We start from the raw sequence: 21,643 nt of genomic DNA on the forward strand, positions 1-21,643 counted from the left end.
GGCTCTAAGGCCTGAAGCGCAGTTTGGTTTTATTAAAGGGATGAGGCTACAAGTTTGGTTTGGTTTTTGATCGGTAGCTCTCGAAGGTAAATTGCACTCAGCCTGCATCATCTTCAGACATTCCCACCATCCACACAGGTGTTTCCCTGCCATTTCACCATTTTACCTTTGGGGAGTTCGGTGTGTTTGCCTTCTCCACTCCTCAAGTATCTGAAAAGCCAATTTTACTCCCTTTCCCCCATCAAACAAAATGCGAAAGCGTGTTGTTAATAACCATCAGCATTGAAAGGCTATACATTTGTAAGGTGCTTTGTTTTAGCAAGGAGGGGGCATGATTTCTCCCATTTGACAGGTGAGAAAACACTCCATTCAGCAAGACTAATGAGTCTGCCCAGGAATCTAGCCATACTTCAGTCAGCTTCTGTCTAAATCTGTGACTTCAAAGCTCGGCTTCCTGACGACCAAGATACTTTTCTTTTACATTCTTAATTTTAAAAATAACACCCCCGAGTTACTCATATTTTCCTTTGACTTTTAGCTGAAAAACTTAAAAAAGAAATTATAAATAAGCTTTATAAATGATAAACTCACACATTTTATCTATAAATGTAGGCAGCATAATTCTACATCAGGAAGAAAGTTAAGGTTGATATATGCTAGGTCAAGTGATTTGTAAAGTTAAAAGTCTGTAAGTCAAAATAATTTTAATTTAAAGTTCGTAAAACAATTAAAGACAGCCCCCAATTTATATACATGTACATCATATACATATATATGTATACATACACTAAAAAAACCAAAACTTTATGCATGAATTAAAGGTTGGCAGACACATTTTTATTATGGGGAAATTGGTGCTAAGTCAATTAAATGTGTTACTTGGAAATGTGTATGTGTGCGTGTGTGTGCGTGTGCGTGCATGTGTGTAAGTATCTGCATGTAATTATCTAGGGTTCCCATTTTTCAAAGAAAGCACTAGATTCTCAAATGTCAGTGTTATTTGTGATGTCATTTTCTGCAGTTTCAGAGATGTGCTAAAAATTGTGATTTGGGTATGTATCTCCCTTTCTAAGAGCCCAATTAAATATGCATGTGGGAAGACAGATGTCAACAATCAGTACAGTTGAGGCACCATCTTAATTCCACAAGGGGAAAGCTGTTTATCCTGTTTCTTTTCCCCCTGGGCTATAAGTATCCATAAAGCTTTGTTGCAAGAACTCCTGAGCCCACTGAGAGAAGGAGCAGAACAGCCACCCATTCCACTGGGGCTATGCTGTCCTCATGCGAGAACCATTGGTATAAAAGGCTGCCATCTTCTCCCTCAAAGACTAGAAAAATAGGCATTTAAAATATAGAAACCGGTGTGCAGTTTGCACCTGAAAATACAGAGGAAGGGGAATGATGTAAAGATATACTCTACCCAGAAGTTAACATTCAAGATGGATGACATTTTAGTCATTCGAGCATAGCGTGGCCACCATGTGCTGAAGTTCACAGCATGGTCACCTTACAGAGAGTATCATGCCGTGACCACTACTGTGGATTCTCGGGTTGACATTTTAATTAGTAGTGATGGTATATTATCTCTCCTCCCCTTTCCTCTCCCCTCCTCCCCTCTCCCCTCCTCTTCTCTCTCCTTCTCTATCCTTTTTCCTACCCAACCCCGTCTCCTCTCCTCTCTTCCTCTCTCCCTTTCTTTTTTCTTTGTGCCCCTTCCATACTCCCATTTTCAATTAGGCCAGCCGAAGCAGTCAATACTCTAGATGTTTAAACTGTATATGGTTCCCTTCGCCTTGGAACAACTCTTCATGTAAGTTGAACCAGGTTAGGCCAATGCTTGTCTACAAATTCCCAAATCTAGAACGTTGCTAGTAGCCTCACTGCTTTACCTTATTTCAGAACTTCTCACCACTTACCAGGACCAAGACAACAACTCTCCAAGAACTCCTAACATCCCACGCTTTGTGAGGCCTGCGGAGCAGTCACACCCAATTCTCTTACCACACTGAAGCTGATGACAGGATCTGGCCCAGACACCAGTGTGTGGCTAACCAGCCTTCTGCAAGTCTTCTTTTCTGCTATCCCCCAATTCTACTCCCAGATCCACATCTGCTCTTCCCCCAATGAACTCCATCTTTCTGTGATAGCATAGTGTCCTCTCACCCTTACACATGTTCTTCCCTTCTGCCTGAACCCCTTCACACCCCTTGCATCCCCCTTTATCTCTGGCCAACTTTGAAGAGCCAATTGCAACACTGCCTTTCAACTCCGGTTCTCCCGCCTTCTCTCTTCTCATAGCCCTGCAACACAAGATGTATTTCATGGGCTGTAGTTATACTAACATGCCCCTCCTCCAGATGTGGAGCGCGCTGACCATATGACAGCCACAAATGCTTAGAGGATGGAGTCTGTTCATTCTCCTAGCTCTACAGTAATGAAAATATTAATCAGAAAGAGTCATGCTATCTTGTGAGATTGAACCATTGACTTATGTATGATATTGAGACACAGAGGTCACCAGCCCCTCCTCCTGCGGTGACTGGCAGCTTCCTGGGGTCCCAGGACATGTTTCTTTATCCTCCAACAGAATTTTATTTTGTTTTCATGGCTATTTGACTGTTCCCGTTTCAAAGTAAGTAACATTTACAGTTCACATGAACAAAAGGCGGCACTCTGACACCTGGCATCCATGACAAACTCATCTCTCTTTCATGCTTGTCTCATTCACCATAATCTAAATTGAAATGTCATCAGATATTTTTGAAGATCTTCCACTTGGCTTCTGTTTGCTTTCAGTTTGTGTGTGTGTGTGTGTGTGTGTGTGTGTGTGTGTGTGTGTGTGTGGAAATAGACAATAAGAAGAATGAAAACTTCATCTATTGGGGCAGAATCAACTTGGGGTTGCTAAAATCAGTTATAAGCGAAGACCCACATCAAGGAGCCACACCAAACAGAAAGATAGTGTCTATAAGTTATGATTTTTAAAGCTATTGAATAGGGACCAGCTTGCCATGTCTTTAGCTTTTATCAAAGCTTTGTTAACAAGTCAGTTGTATTCTAAGAGTGCTCTGAAGCAATAGGTCTCAACCTGTGGGTCTCAACCCCTTTCAGGGTAACATATCAGATTTCCTGCATATCACATAAGACGTTCACATTACAATTCATAACAGTAGCACAATTGCAGTTATGAACTAGCAACAAAATGATTTTATGGTTGGAGGGGATCATCATAACACGAGTAACTGCATTAAAGGGTCACGATATTAGGAAGGTTGAGACCACTGCTCTGAAGAGTATTCCCACCTGACTGTAATGATAGACAAAAACTTTATTAGCATCTTTCAGCATTTATGTAACTAAGGCTGATTATACAAAAGATGCTTAGGACCAGTAGCTCTAATAATCCTCACTTATTTGTAAGAGTGCACCTTATGTATCATTCTAGACAGGTGACAAACATGCCCCTAAAAGCTTACACAAAGCTGTGACCCACAGATAATCTTACACACTCTCCACTGGTTTCAGCTTTCTTTTAACAATAAAGGTGAGTTTGGTTATTTACCGAACAACCATTGATACCATACTAAATATTTGTTTGTTAAAGATAGTACAGTTGCAGTAGCAAAATGCTATTTACAAACACTCTCAAGTTGGTGCCAAAGTGGTTAGCTCATTGGCGGCTTTTGTGAAGGGCGCAAGTTCAGTTCCACAACTGCTTATAATGCGGGCACCAGACACACTTGGGGTACATATGCATAGTGTAGGAAGACACTCGTACACATAAAATAAAAATTCTTTTAACAAGTGCTCATACGTGAAATAATTAGAGCCATGAGTTTATAGTGGTACTCATCTTTTAGTATAATGAGGGTTTTTTTTTTTTTAATATTGTAGAGATGAAGCAAAAATGAGCTCACAACCCAACTTTAAAGGTTAGATATCAGAGAAACACTCCTTGTGCTATAGTATTTTGACTTAGAAAACCAACATGGCCCCCAAAGTTAGAAACACTGTTCTCTGTGGTACCCACTTAGTTCTTCAAGTTGATCCCATCTTTTCAGTGAAGAGGCCCAATTCAGAAAGAAGAGCAGAATTTCAGTCCCAGTAGAAGGGAACACTCACTGCCTGTCCTGAGCACAAGCTTGTGGGTGCTGTGCCCCAAGTAGCCATCACAGCTGTGTGTAGAGGGTGACCTACCTTGCTCTGCTCTGCCTTGGCTTGGCAGGTGCAGGACTGCCATGCTGTCTGCTCAAGAACCACCTCTGAGAAACAGTACTTGCTGTTCAACTTTGACGCAGATTTTCATGTGTTCGTGAATTGGGCATTCTGATGCCAGTCAACATGTGTGGGTTTGGCATTGACCACTGGACTTCCAGAAGATTCATTTCTGTTCCCCATTGTAAAGAGATTTCAGAAAAGCTATGATATCAACTACGCCACAAACCTGAGCAAAGAACCTTTAGATCTAGCCTCTGAGGTCTCCCTGGAAACCCACAGAGATGTGTAAAGAGGGGAAGCTTTGAGAGGCAAGGGAAGAGGCTGGGGAAGGGTCCACAGGAGCAGCTGATTTGAAGGTCTGTGGGTTTCCTAGGGGTCACTGTTAAGCTTGGTAAAGTGTTTAACTTTAGAAATATCCTATTTAGTTTTGTTAGAGATGGGTATCAAATTTTTCTAAGTCGGTCTTTTTTTTTTCTTTTTGGTTTGTTTGGTTGGTTTGGTTTTGGTTTTGGTTTTTCAAGACAGGGTTTCTCTGTGGAGCCTTGGCTATCCTAGACTCACTTTGTAGACCAGGCTGGCCTCGACCTCACATCGATCCACCTGCCTCTGTCTCCCAAGTGCTGGAATTAAAGACATGTACCACCACTGCCCAGCTTTAAGTTAGCCTTTTCTACCAAATCCTTTAACCATGGCTTATAGCAATGCTAAACTTTAGACATTCAGCAAATATATGTTCAAAATATGGCTTGCTAATGTGCTACTTCAATCAGAGCTGGACTCTACTGCCTCACTTGAACTTTTGATAGTAAGTTCCTCTCATTTCTCTTTCCCTTAGCTCCCCTGTGCTCTGCCAAAGATAATACCCAAAAATGATACCTGTATTTTTTTTTAAATGCAAACACTCTTAGTCTTAGTGTTTCTTGTTACCACCGCTTAGTTTAATGAAAATTAATGGGAACATTAAATATTCACTGAAAACACTAAAATAAAATTCTCTTAGCTTCCCCCTAATTACTGACAAAATTATAAAGGAAAGCACAAAGGTAATTCTATTGTCTCAGCCTTATTTCTTGCTACCTGATCTGCCTCCTCCTCCTCCTCCTTCTTCTTCCTCTTCCTCACTTGGAACCTACAGCTTTAGGACTAGTGTCTGTGGCAGTGGGATATGAAGCCAGGACCATTTTAGAAGTCACATGTTGAAGGCAGCCACCAGACGCATGGGTGATTCTAAGAATCAAGTTCTGTGTCTATGCTACATGGTCTTGGTATTTAAAGTCATGCAGAATGAATTAAAATCCTGGACAGCTCATTTCTAATAGGCCTCACACTGTAAAGATCTGAGTTTCGTTTTTTTGGCATCTCTGAAAGGATTATCATAATACTCCATTGCATTTTGGGGAGGATTAAATGTAACAACAATCACAGTTCCTTGTTGATGAGAAAACACTTTATGCAATGCTGGCGGTGGTTTCAGGATAACTTCACAGGCCTTACTGAAAAGGCGTGCTACCTAAATAACAAAGATAGCCACACAATATATAAAATCAGCCCGAGGGAATTGGGAGGCTAATATAAAACGATAAAGCTGTTGTTTTAGAAGAATCTCTCTGTGAGGGTTACAACAGTAACCATGAAGAGAATTGGGACTCAGTGCCATTCCTCTGTGGCTGACACTTAGCAGAAAGTGACATTTTTGTCAGAGCTGGAGTCCTGTCTTCCTGTCTGCAGTGATGTAGTGTCCTTCTGATAGACTCTTGGCTTTACATCCTGGCTGGGCTTTGTCTTGTGTCCTGGCCCCACTATAAGTGGAGATTACAGAGATAATTAAGAGACATTCCAATTCTGTGGTCTGTGCTGAACCACAAAGTATGACTTCATTATTAAGAATTAGAATAGACAGTATAATTGATGCCTCTAGAAATAGTTTTTCTTACCAGAAGAATAGACAGGCCTTCCATAACGAGAAATTCCTACAAGGAAACGTTATGTACACATGTGGTCACCTGATTTATGAGAAAAGTAACACAGTACCACAATGGGGAAAAGATGCCATTTTCAGTTAACAGTATTCAGTTAACTTGATAATCACCCAGGGACAAAGATATCCTGACTTTCAGCTCCCATAAAATCAATGAATTCACACTCAAATATGAAAGATACAATAATAAACCTTTTCACTTGTGGAATAAACAGACAGCTCTCTTTCTCATGTACAATAGCTATACATTTCTTAAGTTGACTGCATGCATAACAATAAAGAGGAAATGTTATATTGACTTTTATTAAAATTAGCAACAGCTATTCATTGAAAATGCCCCCAATAGAGCATTTGCATAGATTCTCAAGACCCTGAGTTCTAGGCCCAGAACTACTACCACCCAAAACAACAACAGTAGCAGGAACAAAAAGCACATCAACAGAATGTAAGAGCAGAACATAGGATGGGAGAAAACATTTCTAATAAATATAGATAGCAAAAAAATTCAGATTATGTAAAGGTTTCTAGATCTCTCTATAACATAGATGTGGCAAATAATATATAATAAATTCTACAAGATCAATGGGATAATTTAGTGAGACAAAGACAACAGCTAATGATTCTTTATGAAAATAATATAAGCATTGAGTAGGCATATTTAAAGGACATTACATTTATCTCTAGGTAACTATAAAATTAAAAAGTTAAATTTCTATACCCTACAAGAATGAAAGGAGATATGGTAAAAAGAGAATATACCAAGCATTAGGGATGACCTGGAAATAACTAAAGCTGAGCATATAGACTGTAGGTGGCGTGGGAAACCATGTGGGAGTATCTGCTGAGGTGAAAACGAATGTACTCAATTACCTTACTTAGATACACACCCATCAGAAATGCAGATGGGTGTTTTCACCAAAACACTTACAGTAGTAGGGTATTTATAGTAGCAGTTTACAAAGGCCAAGATGCTAAGAACTCCTGGCATCAAGTAATCATCAACAGCAGGATGAACAAAAAAGTCATATATGGAATTTCATAAAGCAATGAGAACAAGTCTAACGATGTGCATAAAATTATAGCTGGATTTCACAAGTATTGAACAAGTCATGCAAGACATATGCTGTCCGGTTTTCTTTATATAGGAATTAAGGCAGGCAAATTCTACAGTGAGAAATCGAAGAGTGGCTGTTGCTGTAGACTATCGACAAGCACAGGTCATTGCAAGAACCTTGCTAGTAGTGCGTTGTTTCTTTAGCTCTGGCATATTGTTTGGGACAATCTCTGTACCATATTTGATGCATATGATATGTGTATGTTTATGCATGCATATATACCTACTAAGTACTTTCTTATTGTCATTACATTACAACTACCATTTAGAAACCAAAGTTCTTAGAGAAGCCGGTTGACAGCTATGGCTCTATGCATTTTGCATAAGTCTTCCAGTTAATCTGGTAGCTTTATTCAAGATCATTTTTAAAGCTAACATGTTTTTTCTTCTTTTGTTTTTCAGGGGCCCCCTGGTCAAAAAGGTGATAAGGTGAGAAAATGCATTAATGAAATTAAGTTACTGGAAACCCATATTGGTATGATCTGTGGTGTGTGCTTGGAAGTTTTTAATAAGCATCACATATCGATTTCAGATAGAGCTCTCATCGTATTTTGTTCTTCTGCAGGGAGAACAAGGCGACCAGGGGCCTCGGGTAAGCTATACACTTATTGTCCTAGGTGGGAAATGATTTCCCAGATCAATGTACCAAGTACCATTACCAGCTGTGCTGCATGATTTTGTAGCAACTGACAGAAGTCGACAAACCACCCATAACCAAAAAATAGCTTACTAACAAATATGTGTATCTTGTGCATTATCTTGGCTTGATGATTACAACTAGAACATTCTACAACTAATGAACCAACTGAGGCCATCCAGCCGCCACCTGGCCTGTGACTATTGGGTTCCTTATATGTGTATGCATTGTCTTCCAACACAAAGGCTATGTGGTGTCCTGTGGAATCTGGCATTTCCCTCTGATGAAATTTCACACGCTGTTGTTGCATACATACGTCCTAGCACAGATTTAAAAAAAAAATTAATGCACCTCACATATTTATTCTTCCTTGTAAGTTTTAATAACACTTGTTCAAATGTCTTGTTTTTCCAAGATTGGTAAGGCAGACAGAAGGTGTAACGTGATTTAGCACCGTGCGAGGAGGGCCGTTTCTTCTCTGCTCAGATATGGCCCCTTCCACCATCACAACCAATGGCGAATGCTTTGTTGTTGCCTTGGTAGTGCCAAATCCTCTGCTCCGCATCTGTGCCTCATTACTCAAATGTTCAGACATACTGTTCCAATGATGTAGTGGCTCTGTTCAGACATACCTCTCAATTTTCTCATGTCACTATGCGCAAAAGCGAGTATTTGGTTGAAGAGAGAGGTTTTTTTTGTTTTGTTTTTTTTTTTTTCTTTTACAGTGGAAATGCACATTTAAAATGTTCGGGTTGGAAGCAGAAACTATGGAGGTCTTTCTGTAAAACATACTGCATTTGGTTAATTATTTAATTTATGAGTACCGTTAGAAGATTTTTTTTCTCAAAATATATAGTTGACGTAGATGGGAAAGGTTTGTGTCTTCTTTGTACCCCATGCTCTTTAAAGCTAGCTAAAGGCAGTACTTGGATTTGCTTTCCTGCCTGTTCTTTAGCTATTTCATGTTGAAATAATGGTGCCTCAGAGCAGGCAGGCTTCTCATGACAGCTATCCTACTTGATGGCTGCCTCCAAGCTCCAAGCTCATCAGTGGTCTAGGAGCTTGAGCCTCATGATATCTACTGTCATGGCTGGGAATGGAATGGAACATGTAGCCTTAATTGATGAGCTGAGAACCCCTTGATCCATGGGTGGTGATACTTCACATGGCATGTCTCCCTGCATTGAGTATCATGTCTTTCTACACCCAGTTCTCATGATCCCTCAGCTTGGCCCCTCCAGGTAAGAGGGAATGTCCCCGTTCTGAGAAGCGTTCTTTTGGCAGAAGTGCGGGGGCGGTTTTGCAGCCTGGCTGTCATCAGCTAGTGCTCCGTCTTTTCTTTCCCAGAAAGGTGTGTTGGCTTTCATCATTACTAAAAGTGATGATTGATTAGAAAGCCGGGCCAAATTTCCAAGGTGAAACCTGACACCATCTGAAATCCACGTGGTTTTGCGTTGCATTACAAACTAAGACTTGGACCAGGAGCTGAGAAAGTTTGGCCAAAGTTCACGAACTACTTTGACAAACCCGGACAGCCTTTCATACAGATTTCAGCCAGTTTTCACACCGACTAGGGCCAAGTTTCACACAATTCAGGGGCCATTTAGTGTTTTGGGTGGAAAGTGGCAAGAACTGGTCTTGTTTTCTCTTGGATTTTACTTTCTTTATTGAATGAGTTTTGGTGGAATTCCGCATTCAGGGTGAATGTGTGTGGGCAGCATGCTAGGTGTCCTGGATAGCAGGTTCAGAGACAGTGGGAATCCAGGTTTGGTTCATCTCCTCTCAGATGTACCTTCAAATCAAGACAGGTCATGCATATGTAGAGTTCTAGGATTGTACAAGCATTTATTTCTAGTCAGATAGTATTAGCTTACTAATAAGGAAATTTATCATGTAAAAGAGAGCAAAGGGAAAGTCCATACTTTGAGAGAAAAATAAGTCAAAACTGGAGAAGTCTTCAATTGTAATGAAAGTATGTAGGCATAGTATTCCAACTAATGTTTACTGAAGACTCATTTATGTATTTGTTTATTTACTTACTTAATTTATACCATGTTAGGCTCAAATTCATGATGATATTTTTTGTGGTTGTTGCTGTTTAAATAATATAGTCCTCTGTATTTGAATACACTGTCCATTTCATTTTATCACAGATTTAAATCCTGTATTGTTCCATTTGTTTTAAATGAAGCATTTCTTTGCATAATTTCCAGCCTGGCCCTCCCCTATATTTTTAATTATGTGGCTTTGCATAACAGTAGCAACAGTGTTTCCTCAATATGAATCCCTCCCTTTGTTTTGTTTCTTCAAATATCAAATCAGTACAGCAAGCCACACTATGTGAATCCAAGCAGGAAAAACATTGACAGTCTCAAAACTAAGGATGCAAAACTGGTTTTAAAGTCTTGACCATATACCAAGGTACATACACCAAGGCACATACACCAAGGTACATACACCAAGGAACATACACCAAGAACTACCGTGTTCAATGTGATCGCCATGGAAATAGATCCACATCTCTGTCTCTCATCCTCAGCATGTCAAGTTCAAGCCCCCCTTACCCCTGGAGTCTTCCAGTTCATCTTGTTTCTACTCTTGAACTTGATCCATTTTCTGCCAAGCAGCAACAGATACCATTTTCCTTTGTCAGTTAGGTCATGTTGCTCTTGGTTTAAGGCTTTTGAGGGAACTGCACTGCTGTGCTTGGCCCCTTTGGACCTTCCAGGCTAGCCTTTGCCACCCCGTCTCGCACAGTTCTTCTCTGCCCACCACCTTGGGGCCAGAGCTTTCGCAGTGTTTCCAGACCCCCCACATCTCCTTCATGCACATCTCAATGACATTTGTAGTTGCCCTTTCTTCTCTGAGTTTCTTATCCTTGGCTCTTCCCATCTCAATATCACCACCAGAGGAAACCCCTCACTGACCACTCAGAACTGAGATGATCCTGGGTTTTTTAAATTTACTTACTTGTTTGATGTCTATAAAGAGGACTTGATCTGTCCCAGGACAGTGAGGACTTGATAATTTTTGCTTTTTTTTTTTTTTAATAAACTGTCCTATCACTGCTACCCTCAATAAGCGTGTGTTCTCAGGGGTCTCACTAAGAACACTGTGTCACTAGGCAGCCTTGGCTACATAGCAAGTTCAAAACTAGCTTAGGACCCATGAGAAGTTGCCTCAAAAAAAAACAAAAAAACAAAAAAAAACTAGATACTTTGGTTGAGGCAATTTGAACTCTGGCTTGGTAAGTTACTTCTCTTTTGAAAACACACGAAAAGCAAAATATTACACCTTCCAGGGAGTGAACTACTATAAAAATTATGCACGTGGAAAATAAAAAGATTTGTTTAAAGTACAATAACAACATTTTATTTACTAAGAGCATACTGAAGATTGAAATGTATCAGACTTTTTTTTTTTAAATTAAAGTTCTATTATGGGGCAATTTGAATGTCTAACATGCTTGGCAATAGAGAGCTGCTGAAGGTTTCTCGCTTCCTTAGTTGATGTGTGGAGTGTTGGGTGTTAGTACCAAATGTCCTTTGTAGATGTCTGGTGGGTAGCAGTGCTCCCCCACCCCACCCTACATCCACACAGGATAGAATGTAAGGACACGGAAAATTGAGAGAGCAAACGGGACAATTCTGTCAGTCATCCAAGGCAAGGCTGTAAGAATTTCAGCTGTAAAGAGGTCTGCTCTTGGTGGAGAGGTCATCAGAAGGCGTGAGATGCTCAGCTTGGAGTACTGGGTGTAGCAGGAGGGAAAGGAAGTTCTGCAGTGTGGTGCTGTGCCGGAGAGCTGAAGGGAAGATCCCAAAGGATGTACCAACCCAAGGCAGACAGCTCCTCCTTTCTCATGGTTCCAGAGTATATTATGTTGATATTATTTATTTTTATCATCTAGAGAAAGCAGTTTATGGTGTTGGTTGCATAATTCCATACTGTTGCTATGAAGGCCTCCTGTAAATCTTATTCCTTTGTCATATGTTTGCAAGAACGCTAATCCCAGTCTGCCCACTGCCTTCGTTTCTATATTAACACAAAGAATAAAGCCCTATCAAGCAAAACAAAATGTCTCCCATAAAATCCATAGACTTTTACTTGGATCTCATTGCTCAGGCTGTGTCACACAGCTGGGAGGAGCAGTGAGAGGGAGTCATGACACTCTTATATAAGAGTTTGGCAAGATGCTAAGCAAAAACCTGGGCCTGTAGAGGGAAAAGCAGGGGTGGCACTAGTTGAAGAGAAATTGATGATGAGAGAGAAAGCTTAACGCAGAGGACCAGAGATAGATTCAGGCTGTACTGGGTTTGTGTTCAGTATCAGGGACCATGGATATAATGCGGCTAGGTTAATATGTTTTTAATTGTCTTTCTTTTTTGAAATTATAATGTAATTACATCATTTTCCCTCTTCTTTTCTTCCCCTCCTCCAAGATTCTCCTGTATCTTTCTTGCTTGTTTGGTTTTTCTTAAATTCATGACCTCTCTTTTCATTCGTTGTTGTTACACACACACACACACACACACACACACACACACACACACACACACACACAAACAGCTAAGTACATTAAGTACAGGCTTTTATGTTCCAAAAGCAGTCTGGGATTAAACTAAAAGACAGGACTACAAAACTTCAGCACAGGCACTGGAACTGACTGAATATAGGAACTGGGAAAAAAAAAAAAAAAAAAGGCTGAACTTTCTGATTTGATACTTAGTAAATTCAAGCACAGGTTAACCTTTAGTTATGCTGAATTTGTGACCCTAGTGAGAAAGTTCACTGGCCTAATGCAGCAAAGAGAACATGAGACTAGACTTGCGAGGTGAGACAACAACCAGACCACTGAGCCATCCAGGTAGGAAGTGAGATCACGGAGTCAGAAAAATGTGTGAAAACTAAAGGGAAGGTGTCTCTTGGGTGGGTCCTTTAGAAACAGCCATATTGGAGGAATGGGATGAGCTTTCAAAGGGAGAGCAAGGACACTACAGCGAGTAGACACCTACCAAGGGCAGAGCAACATCAAATAGTAAAGGGGAAAAGGCCAACACACTGTTCTTAATGAAAAGAACCCACAGGGACGGAGGTTGTAAAAAGCTTCCGGAGTTGCTGCTTTGAATTCACAGACATGAAGGGAAAGCTTTTTGTTAAGCAGTAGAAATGGAAGGCAGATTTCAAGAAGTTAGTGGAAATAGGAGGGAAATTGGCTTTTTTTTTTTTGAAACTTGTTGATGGTGTATAATTTAAAGGTGGGCTGTTTGGCACTGGTTTCGTCTCAGTGTACTTTGAACCAAATCCAAGCTTACAGTTTTAGCTATAATATCACAACCACCCGTGTCAGCTGATTTTATTCTATAAGCGTGGGACTCGCTCGTTGCTGCTCACCCACAAGGAGATACCCTAACAGGCAGTGTCAATCTTGAATTGCACTTGTACAGTTAGGGCTCTAGGCAACAGGGACAAGTTGGACCTTCATCTTATAGTCCGTTGCCAGCCACTGGCCTAATGTTTTGCCCCATTCCCTCTCACAGCCCTGTAGTACTGTGAGGCAACTGTGTCATGCTGTAGGTGTCTGTAGGGAGTGGAGTGGCATGGAGACTGAACTAGGAATAGTGCAGCAGGCACTAGGACAGGCAGAGTAACGATGATTGATCGCTGCACCTCAGCACTGCTGAGCCATATTTTTTTTCAACTCATCTATATTTCAAATCACTTAGGAACCACAATAAGAGGTGTCAATGAAAATGTTCCCATAGGAGGAAGACTCCCCCTAAATGTGGATGGTACTGTCCCATGGACTGAGAGCCCAGACTGAATAAAAAAGGGTGTGGGGGGGGGAGGAAGGCCAGGTAAACAGAGTATTTGCCTCTGTGCTTTCTGACTGTGGGTGCATGTGGCCACCACCTCACAGTCCTGCTTCCCTGCCATGATGAACTGATCGATGATGACCCCTGACAAGCTGGGCCCCTTCAGCTGAGATTCCTTTTTACCCTAAGTTGTTTCTTGTGTGGGTATTTGGTTACAACGATACACAAAGTAACTCACTTGCTTGGTACCTAACCCTAACCCTAACCCTAACCCTAACCCTAGTCCTAGCCCTAACCCTAGTCCTAGCCCTAACCCAACCCTAACCCTAACCCTAACCCTAACCCAGCTCTTTCGTACAAATCTACCAAAGACAATGTTTGGACTCAAGCTCAAATGGAGATACCATCTCTTTCTCAATGCCATTCTGCATGCCCTCCTAACCCCTGCAGGGAGAATCCTTTTAAAGTGTGAGGTCCCACACATCTGTGAATTATAAGCAAATGCCAAACACAATCACAAATAAATGGTTGTTTTCTCTTGGTAGTCATGACAGACATAATATGTGCACTGTTAGCCCCCACCTCACCCCCTCAAAAAAACCCTAAATAAATAAAATGAATGGAACGGGGTCACAGTGATATAGTGAGTTTCTAGATGCTTTATGCCATGTGTGTGGGAATCTCTTTGAATGTAGTGAGAAGAGGCAAGGCAGAGTAACCCATCTTCCAAAGCACGGATGATTACATTTATCCTCCTGTTACCTTCTCCCCTCAGTGCTGTGGGTACAACCCAGGGCCTTGTGCAAGCTAGGCAAGTGCTCTACCATGAGATTGCACCCCAGCCCTCAGTCCCCTTCATGCAGCACCATTCTTGTGTTCTACTCGGAGCTCCTGTGGGAAATGTGCACACCAAGTCCTTGCTTATGGTTTGCACCAGTAGACTTTCTTCTCCTTTGGGATAACCAGATGAAGGGAGACTGCTCTCTCTTGATCCTGAGCCTCTCCGTGTTCTGCGAACTGATGGTGATGACTCTGCTCTCCTTCTGTGCCCTTTCATACTAAACATTAAATGCTGAGTCCTGACCAGTAAGAGGATCCCATTGTTTCATAGAGGATACTCAAGACTCTGGGCTTACCTCATCATAACCTGTACCCACCTCTGCTGCCACTATTTCTCCTCACCAGCAAAGTACACTTTTTTCCCCCTCTATTCCTGAGGCCAAAGGGCTCTCACCATGCACCACAACAACAGATATTACAACACCCAAGGTTTTTATGATAATCATGAACATTTTCTTTCTCTTTATCACTGACTTAAATAGATATAACCTTAAGAAATAGGCGAAGCTGTTTCAATATTTGAGTCTTTTAAATTAAGAGAGCATATTTACGTGCAAAAATAGGCAGCTTCATTAATCAAAGTTAGGCAATAAAATTAACAAATAGCATGCAAGTTATCTTTCGACTATGTATTAATCTAGTCAGCTGGCTACCATTAGCTTGCCAAGTAACACAGAGCCCCGATAAATGAGAGATTTAGAGGTTATTGGCCTCAACATGCTCAGCCAACAGCTGCTTTTAAATGAGTCTTAAGCTTTCAAAATTTCAATAAGCCACCCAGGAGCTCGGCTTAAGTATTTTCATAAAATTCATCTCTCATCCTGGTATATCCAGAGTAAATTTTCATCACAGCTGGGCTTAGGCAAAACTGATAGCATCTTTTAAAAAATCTTCAGAAAGACAGATTAAGCTCTAGAAAAGGAAAGCATTTAGAAGTTTATTTTATTATCTTAACCTATATTGACTTGAGTGATTAAACAGATTCTTTGGCTCTGCTAAAACATTTAGGCTTGGATATTAAGTTGATTTCTTATTTATTTAACCCTTGCCTTCTTCTATAGCCTTAATGAATACACTACTTATTTGGTCCCACACATATCATCCATGCAAGGGGTTCAATATAACTTAATAGAAAGAAATTGGAAGAAAATCATTTTAATGCCCTCCAGATTTAGTGGAAGTTGGCATGGAAACCACAAGCTCATTATCATTTGTAAATTTTTATTATATTTTCTAATCAGAGATATTTTAAGTGCTCCATGCCCTACATCAGACCTCCGAGAGTGCTATCATGAATTAAGCTCAGGAATGGTCATTATTTTGTCCTAATATAGACACATTTAAAAATAATTATTTTTGCAAGCAGTGGAGTTCATTGTATAAACAGGATAGCCTTGAATTTCAGCATTGTAAATTATGCCTCGAGGTTATTAGATGAATTACTAAACTCATCAAATAAGAAAAATAGTAGCCACTAGGAAAGACTTAAGAGAAGTGATTTTCACCTATGCTATGTCACTTTAAGCCTGTATCTTGGAGAATGGGGAGTGCCTCAGTGGCTAAGAGCACTTGATGTCCAAGAAATAGGACATGAGTTTCAATTCTCAATACCCACATAAAAGCAAGCATGATTGTGTGTGCCTGTAACCCCAGCACCAGGGGTGGACACAGCCAGATCCCAGGGTCTCCTTGGCCTCCGAGCATAGCTGAAATAATGAGCTTCAGGTTTAGTGTGAGTCTGCCTCAAACAATAAAAGGAAGAACATGATAAGGGAAAACTCCCAGCATCCTCTTCCAGCGTCTGCCTGTACACTCACAGGCACACCCCATACATACACATGTGTGTATACCCATGTAAATTCAGTCTTGTCCCTTTCTTAATGTAATAGACTATTTTTAATGTAATAGATAATGTATTTTAACATAGTAGATTATTTATAATGTAATAGATAATCTAAGTATTTCTATCCCTACAAAATATATGAAGTAATCCTAAGAAGCAAATTTTGCTTAAAACGTTTTGAAGGCAGAGAATAACATTTGCAAAACGCCCCACTTTAGCAAGACAGCCCAGGAGTTGGGCTGCGAGGAGTGGGGAGCTCTGCAGTGAGCACAGGGATAGAAAATGGAACTGAACCCAATACCAGCATGTCCTCTGGCAGGGGCTTCTGAGTGCTGCTGCTAGGCAGTTGAAGTAGCCACTGAATTGGCCTTCCTGCCATGTCATTTGACGGGATTCGTTGCCCAAACTGTCCTCGTACTCTTCATGTCAACCGCAGGGGTCTTTCTCTTTCATCTTCTTGTGTCAAACCATCTGATGGTTTCAGACTGACATGTATGTAGTACTTCACAGTCTTCTTCAGACAGACTGCGGTGAAAGACTTGAGGTGAGAGAGCATATGAATGTGTCATTAATATTATCCCACTTAAGTTTCATTTCCTAGAATTCTTACAAATGCTACTTCATGTGAAATACATACTTAAATAATGTAAGAACTTCCTCGGCAAGGAATATTTATTGGTTCCCCCCCTTAACCACAGAACTCTCCAGATTTTATTAAGCAACTTAATTTTCACTTGAATTCAAATGTAAGAGTCTTAGCTTTACTGACTCATACATGTTGAAGTTAATGTCTGCATTCATGTTGACACATATTAGTGCCTACAACCAAAGGACATAATAAGAAGTGGAAGGAAAACACATTTGTAGCTGGTGATTTTTAATATTAGAAAGGGAAAGTTAAGCGTTAGCAAATATATTAAATTTGTATTGGAAATGGACAAAATATGAAATTCAAATCGTAACTGGTAATACCTGTGAATAGTGACCATATTATAGATAGAAAATGCAGCAGTTTATTCTAATATGATTACTACTTGCCTTTCCCCATCATACCCCAGTGCAGAATAGAAGTCAAGAAAGCATGAAACGGAAACTTCTAGTTTCTGTTTACAGAAGCGGCTCAGAGGGTGGGTTGTGTTCTGGCTTCTTCCTTTCGGGATGGGTCAAATGATGGCTTTATGCACTGACAGATGCTGTTTTGGGGAGGGCGGGTAGTTCCTGTAGATCTGGCTGAGACAGGCCTCTGGAAAGTCATTTAGTGCCAGACAGCCGCATCCTTTCATAAGCATACCTGCACTAATGTGTCCAGCAGCCCTCGTAGCAGACACAGTCCGTAAATCACAGCTGGCAAACAAGACTGGCTTTGTAGGGAAGGATGTCAGTCGCATGATCCCACTTCAAATGCAGTTGTGTGGGGGACTAGATGGAGTGAGGAAGCAAGACTCTCCATCTCTTAGAAGGCAATGCAACTCTGCTGCCTGAGTGCTGGTTTGGGGGAGGGACCCTCACCCCAACTGGATTAATTGTGCTTTTTATTAGCACAAATGACACTAATCAAATACTACAAATAGTCAGCATTGTTGCTACCATTACAATACTGTTGTTTCTATCACCCTGTATACCAAGAGTACTCCCAGGCAATTTTTCTCATTCTGTACGGACTTGTGGACATGGCATGAAACTGTTGATAAAAGTCAGGCATGAAAAGTGAAGCCAAACCCCCTCAAAACTAAAGCAGTGTGTGATAGCACTAATCTGTAATCTACACATGAGGCAAGCTGAGGTAAGAAGGCTGTGATTTTTGAGGCCAGCCTGGCCAGCAAGACCCTGTCTCAGAAACAAAGACAGCAAATATTAATACCAGCAAACAAAGTGTCAAACATGTAATGAGATAAGTCACTTTTTAGGAAAGCCGATATATTCGACTTTGGGCCTGAAGGGCCTCATTAGAATAAGAATTTAACTAGGGGAATCATAGTGAGGGAAGAAGAGGGGGAATTGCTTTTCGCAGTGATGGCGCAGTCCTAGCAGGAAGCCACTGGGACATCCTGTGGGGGCAGGAGGAAGAAGCTAACCTTCTGAAGTACAGGAGTGATTATTTGCCCTCCTTGCAACCTTCAGAACAGTCAGCTGAATCAATCTCTGTCCATTGGCCCTGGAGAAAAAGAGGCCAAGGGAAACACCGTCAAGTTTTTAATTAAGAATAAATACATTCAATTTTGCCTAATGTGTTTTTATTCTTTGGACCTTTTGCCAGGCTTATTATTTTTAGAAGCTGGCTTAAATTTGTTTATCTATGCTCTTTCAATTACGGCCCAGCCTTGAACTACCTCGCCAAAAACCTTGACCTCATCATCACTGAAGGGGGGCATCACTTTGTGAGCTTTCCGGGATTGTCCAGGGGACACTCTCACCGCAGTGAAGCAGGAAGGAATGAAGGGCAGGACTGAGGGAGCTGTGGCTAACCATAATAGCCAGGGAGCCGTCTGAAGCCTGTCTTCCTTCTAAATGGCAGATCACATGGGCCATGTTATTTTGTCCTTTGAAAGTTGTCCAAGTTGCTTCTCATGTTATAAATAGGCAAATATTCACTGTTATCCCAAGTCAGTACTTAGGCAGTATACCATGTCTGTCTCTGTCTCTCTGTCTCTCTGTCTCTGTCTGTCCCTGTCTCTCTCTGTGTCTCTGTCTCTCTCTGTCTCTCTCTGTCTCAGTCTCTCTCTCTCTCTCTCTCTCTCTCTCTCTCTCTCTCTCTCATCTCCTCTCTCTCTCTCTCTCTCTCTGTGTGTGTGTGTGTGTGTGTGTGTGATAACAGAAAATGGCCTGAACATACATGTATTTTATATACACATATATATGGAACTCTCTGTTACCAATTGCACTTTTCTATAATGTCTTTGTGATACAGTTGTCCACAACTATTATTTATATCCACACACTCTATGCCCCATACATATATGGAGATAATCTTATTTTCACTCTAATTCTAAAGTCAAATGGATAAAGCCATTTAATTCTTTTTAATCACTTCATACACTTTAACCATTTTTAAAATCAGGATCTTTCTTTTTGCTGATACATCTGAAGACTAAAGAGACTGTAATTAACCTTCAGTAACTCAAAGTTTAGTTTTTCTTACACATCTTCACCTATGGGGAAAGCCATTTGCAGTTTTCCTCTAGAATATTGACATTCATAACAGTCACATCAAAGAGTGCCTCTGACTTTTGAATAGAGTTCCTTGACATTCATGATAGTCTTTGTGAAACCAATCTTTTTCTTGGTTTGAATGTTAGAGAGGAGTTGGAGACATAATTCTGGCCAAGGAAGTTGCCTTCCACACTTCTTCATGTTTTTAAATGGTTGAGGAAATTAGAAAAGTCTGACAGGCTAGCATAAAACAAATATCCTTTAAGGAATATCAGCTTTTTGTTGAAAAGGCTCTTACATACCCCTTGCAGTTTGCAAACATTGCAATAATACTGGGCAATTTTTTATTCTTGATTCTTCCCCTCCTTTTAAGTTATTTAGACCCTACTGTTTTTTCTTCACTGATTAATTTATTTACTTTATATCCTGATCACAGCTTCCCCTCCCTCCTCTCCTCCTACCCCTCCTTCTTACCTTCCTATCCCATTCCCTCTCCCTTTCTCCTTAGAGAAGGGAAGGCCTCCTTGTATATCAACCCACCTTGGCATATGAAGTTTCAGTAGGACCAGGCACATCTTCTCCTGTTGAGGCTAGACATGGCAGCCCAGTTAGGGGAAAGGGATCCAAAGACAGGCAACAAAGTCAGAGACAGCCCCAACTGCATTTGCTTGGAGTCACTGCTGTTCTTTTAGAAGCCAAGCATTGGCAAAGTTGTATACTGTAGGTATGGTTCTATCAGGCATTTCTTGTTTTGTCGTCTTTAGCATTGACATCCATCATCTGGCAGAAAGCCCCCTGTACATTTCTCCATCGTGTCTTTATTGCTCAAGAAAATTTATAGTCCATTTTGACAATCACTATAATTTTGGTGATGAAAACACTATTTTAAAACATACTAACTTCTTTATGCATATTTGACTTATTGTGATAGTCCACATATGGACATCAGAGAACAACTTGCAGAAATTGCTTTTCTTCTTCCTCCTCTGGGGTTCAAACTCAGACCGTTAGCCTTGTCCGTGGGCACCCTTACCCACTGAGCTGTCTCACTGGCCCCATTTTACATTTTATCAGTCATTCTTCCTCTGCCAAACAGGTAGTAGTTTTTATATTGGGAGGTCCTCACTACCGTACATGCCAGTTTTATTTTCATATATAAGTAAACACAGTTTCCACAGTGGCAACGTGAAGCAGCTAAAGGATTCTCAATGGTGGAAAGAATGAAGTGTCACACTACCCGCCATCCCCCACCCTCCCCGCCCCCATCTTTCTTTCTGGCCCCATCCAACTTACTTTCTAGTCTTCTTACACTCTTGTCTAGAAATCATTCGTAATTATTCAGTACCATCACACAAGGAAGTTAATTTGGAGGCGTCACAGGAAGAAGGACTATCTGGAGATCTGGAAAATACTTTGGGTTTGTTCAGAAAGGTCATGTCGAGATTTCTGTCACTCTCCATTTTACACTTTTAGGCAGAAAAGTCAAACAAAACAGAAATGGAGACAGCTTGTCATGTCCCCGGGACCATGGTGACTGCTAATGCTGTAACTCTACCCTGGCCCGAGGTATTACTTCCATTTTGGAGCCAGGCAGCCCTAATAAAATATGTCAGGGAGGAAGGCGAAGCTGAAGTCACACTATCTACCCAGAATTTTATATGGTAACTGTTATAACAGCTCAAGATGTTTAGAATGTGTCAAATAAAAAGCCATGCGCCCACTGGGTTGTACTTTGAGAAACTGTCACAACTTACATGGTGTTTCTGTTCAGGCTGTACAGAAGGAACGGAACGGCTTTGTCCTTCCCTGTTACAGGAATCTTTGTGCTTTTTTCAATGCAGTCCTCCCTCTGTCCCCCCCCCCTTCCTCTCTCTTTCTCCCCTCCCCCCTCTCTCTCTCTCTGTTTTGAGTTAGTAATTCTTGGGAAGAAGATTAGAAGCCACAGACTCGGGACCTGTGGACTAGAGTCTGATAACATAAATTTTATTTGGTTTATCCAAACCAAGTGCTAACATTTCAATCCTTTGAATTTTTTCTTACAAACTGGGAC

The 21,643-nt window shown here is 40.9% G+C and overlaps 1 protein-coding gene across 1 annotated transcript in view; it reads left to right on the plus strand.

Moving 5' to 3' along the window:
- Nucleotides 1–21,643, plus strand: part of Col25a1 (collagen type XXV alpha 1 chain) — a 397,457-nt gene that overhangs the window by 244,923 nt on the left and 130,891 nt on the right. Inside the window, exons 6-7 of the mRNA XM_051166005.1 lie at nucleotides 7,713–7,739; nucleotides 7,876–7,902. Of these exons, the coding sequence (XP_051021962.1) occupies nucleotides 7,713–7,739; nucleotides 7,876–7,902 (54 nt within the window). The remainder of the gene's footprint in view (nucleotides 1–7,712; nucleotides 7,740–7,875; nucleotides 7,903–21,643) is intronic.

This window comes from Acomys russatus, chromosome 23 (genome assembly GCF_903995435.1).
Source record: "Acomys russatus chromosome 23, mAcoRus1.1, whole genome shotgun sequence".
Lineage (NCBI taxonomy): Eukaryota > Metazoa > Chordata > Mammalia > Rodentia > Muridae > Acomys > Acomys russatus.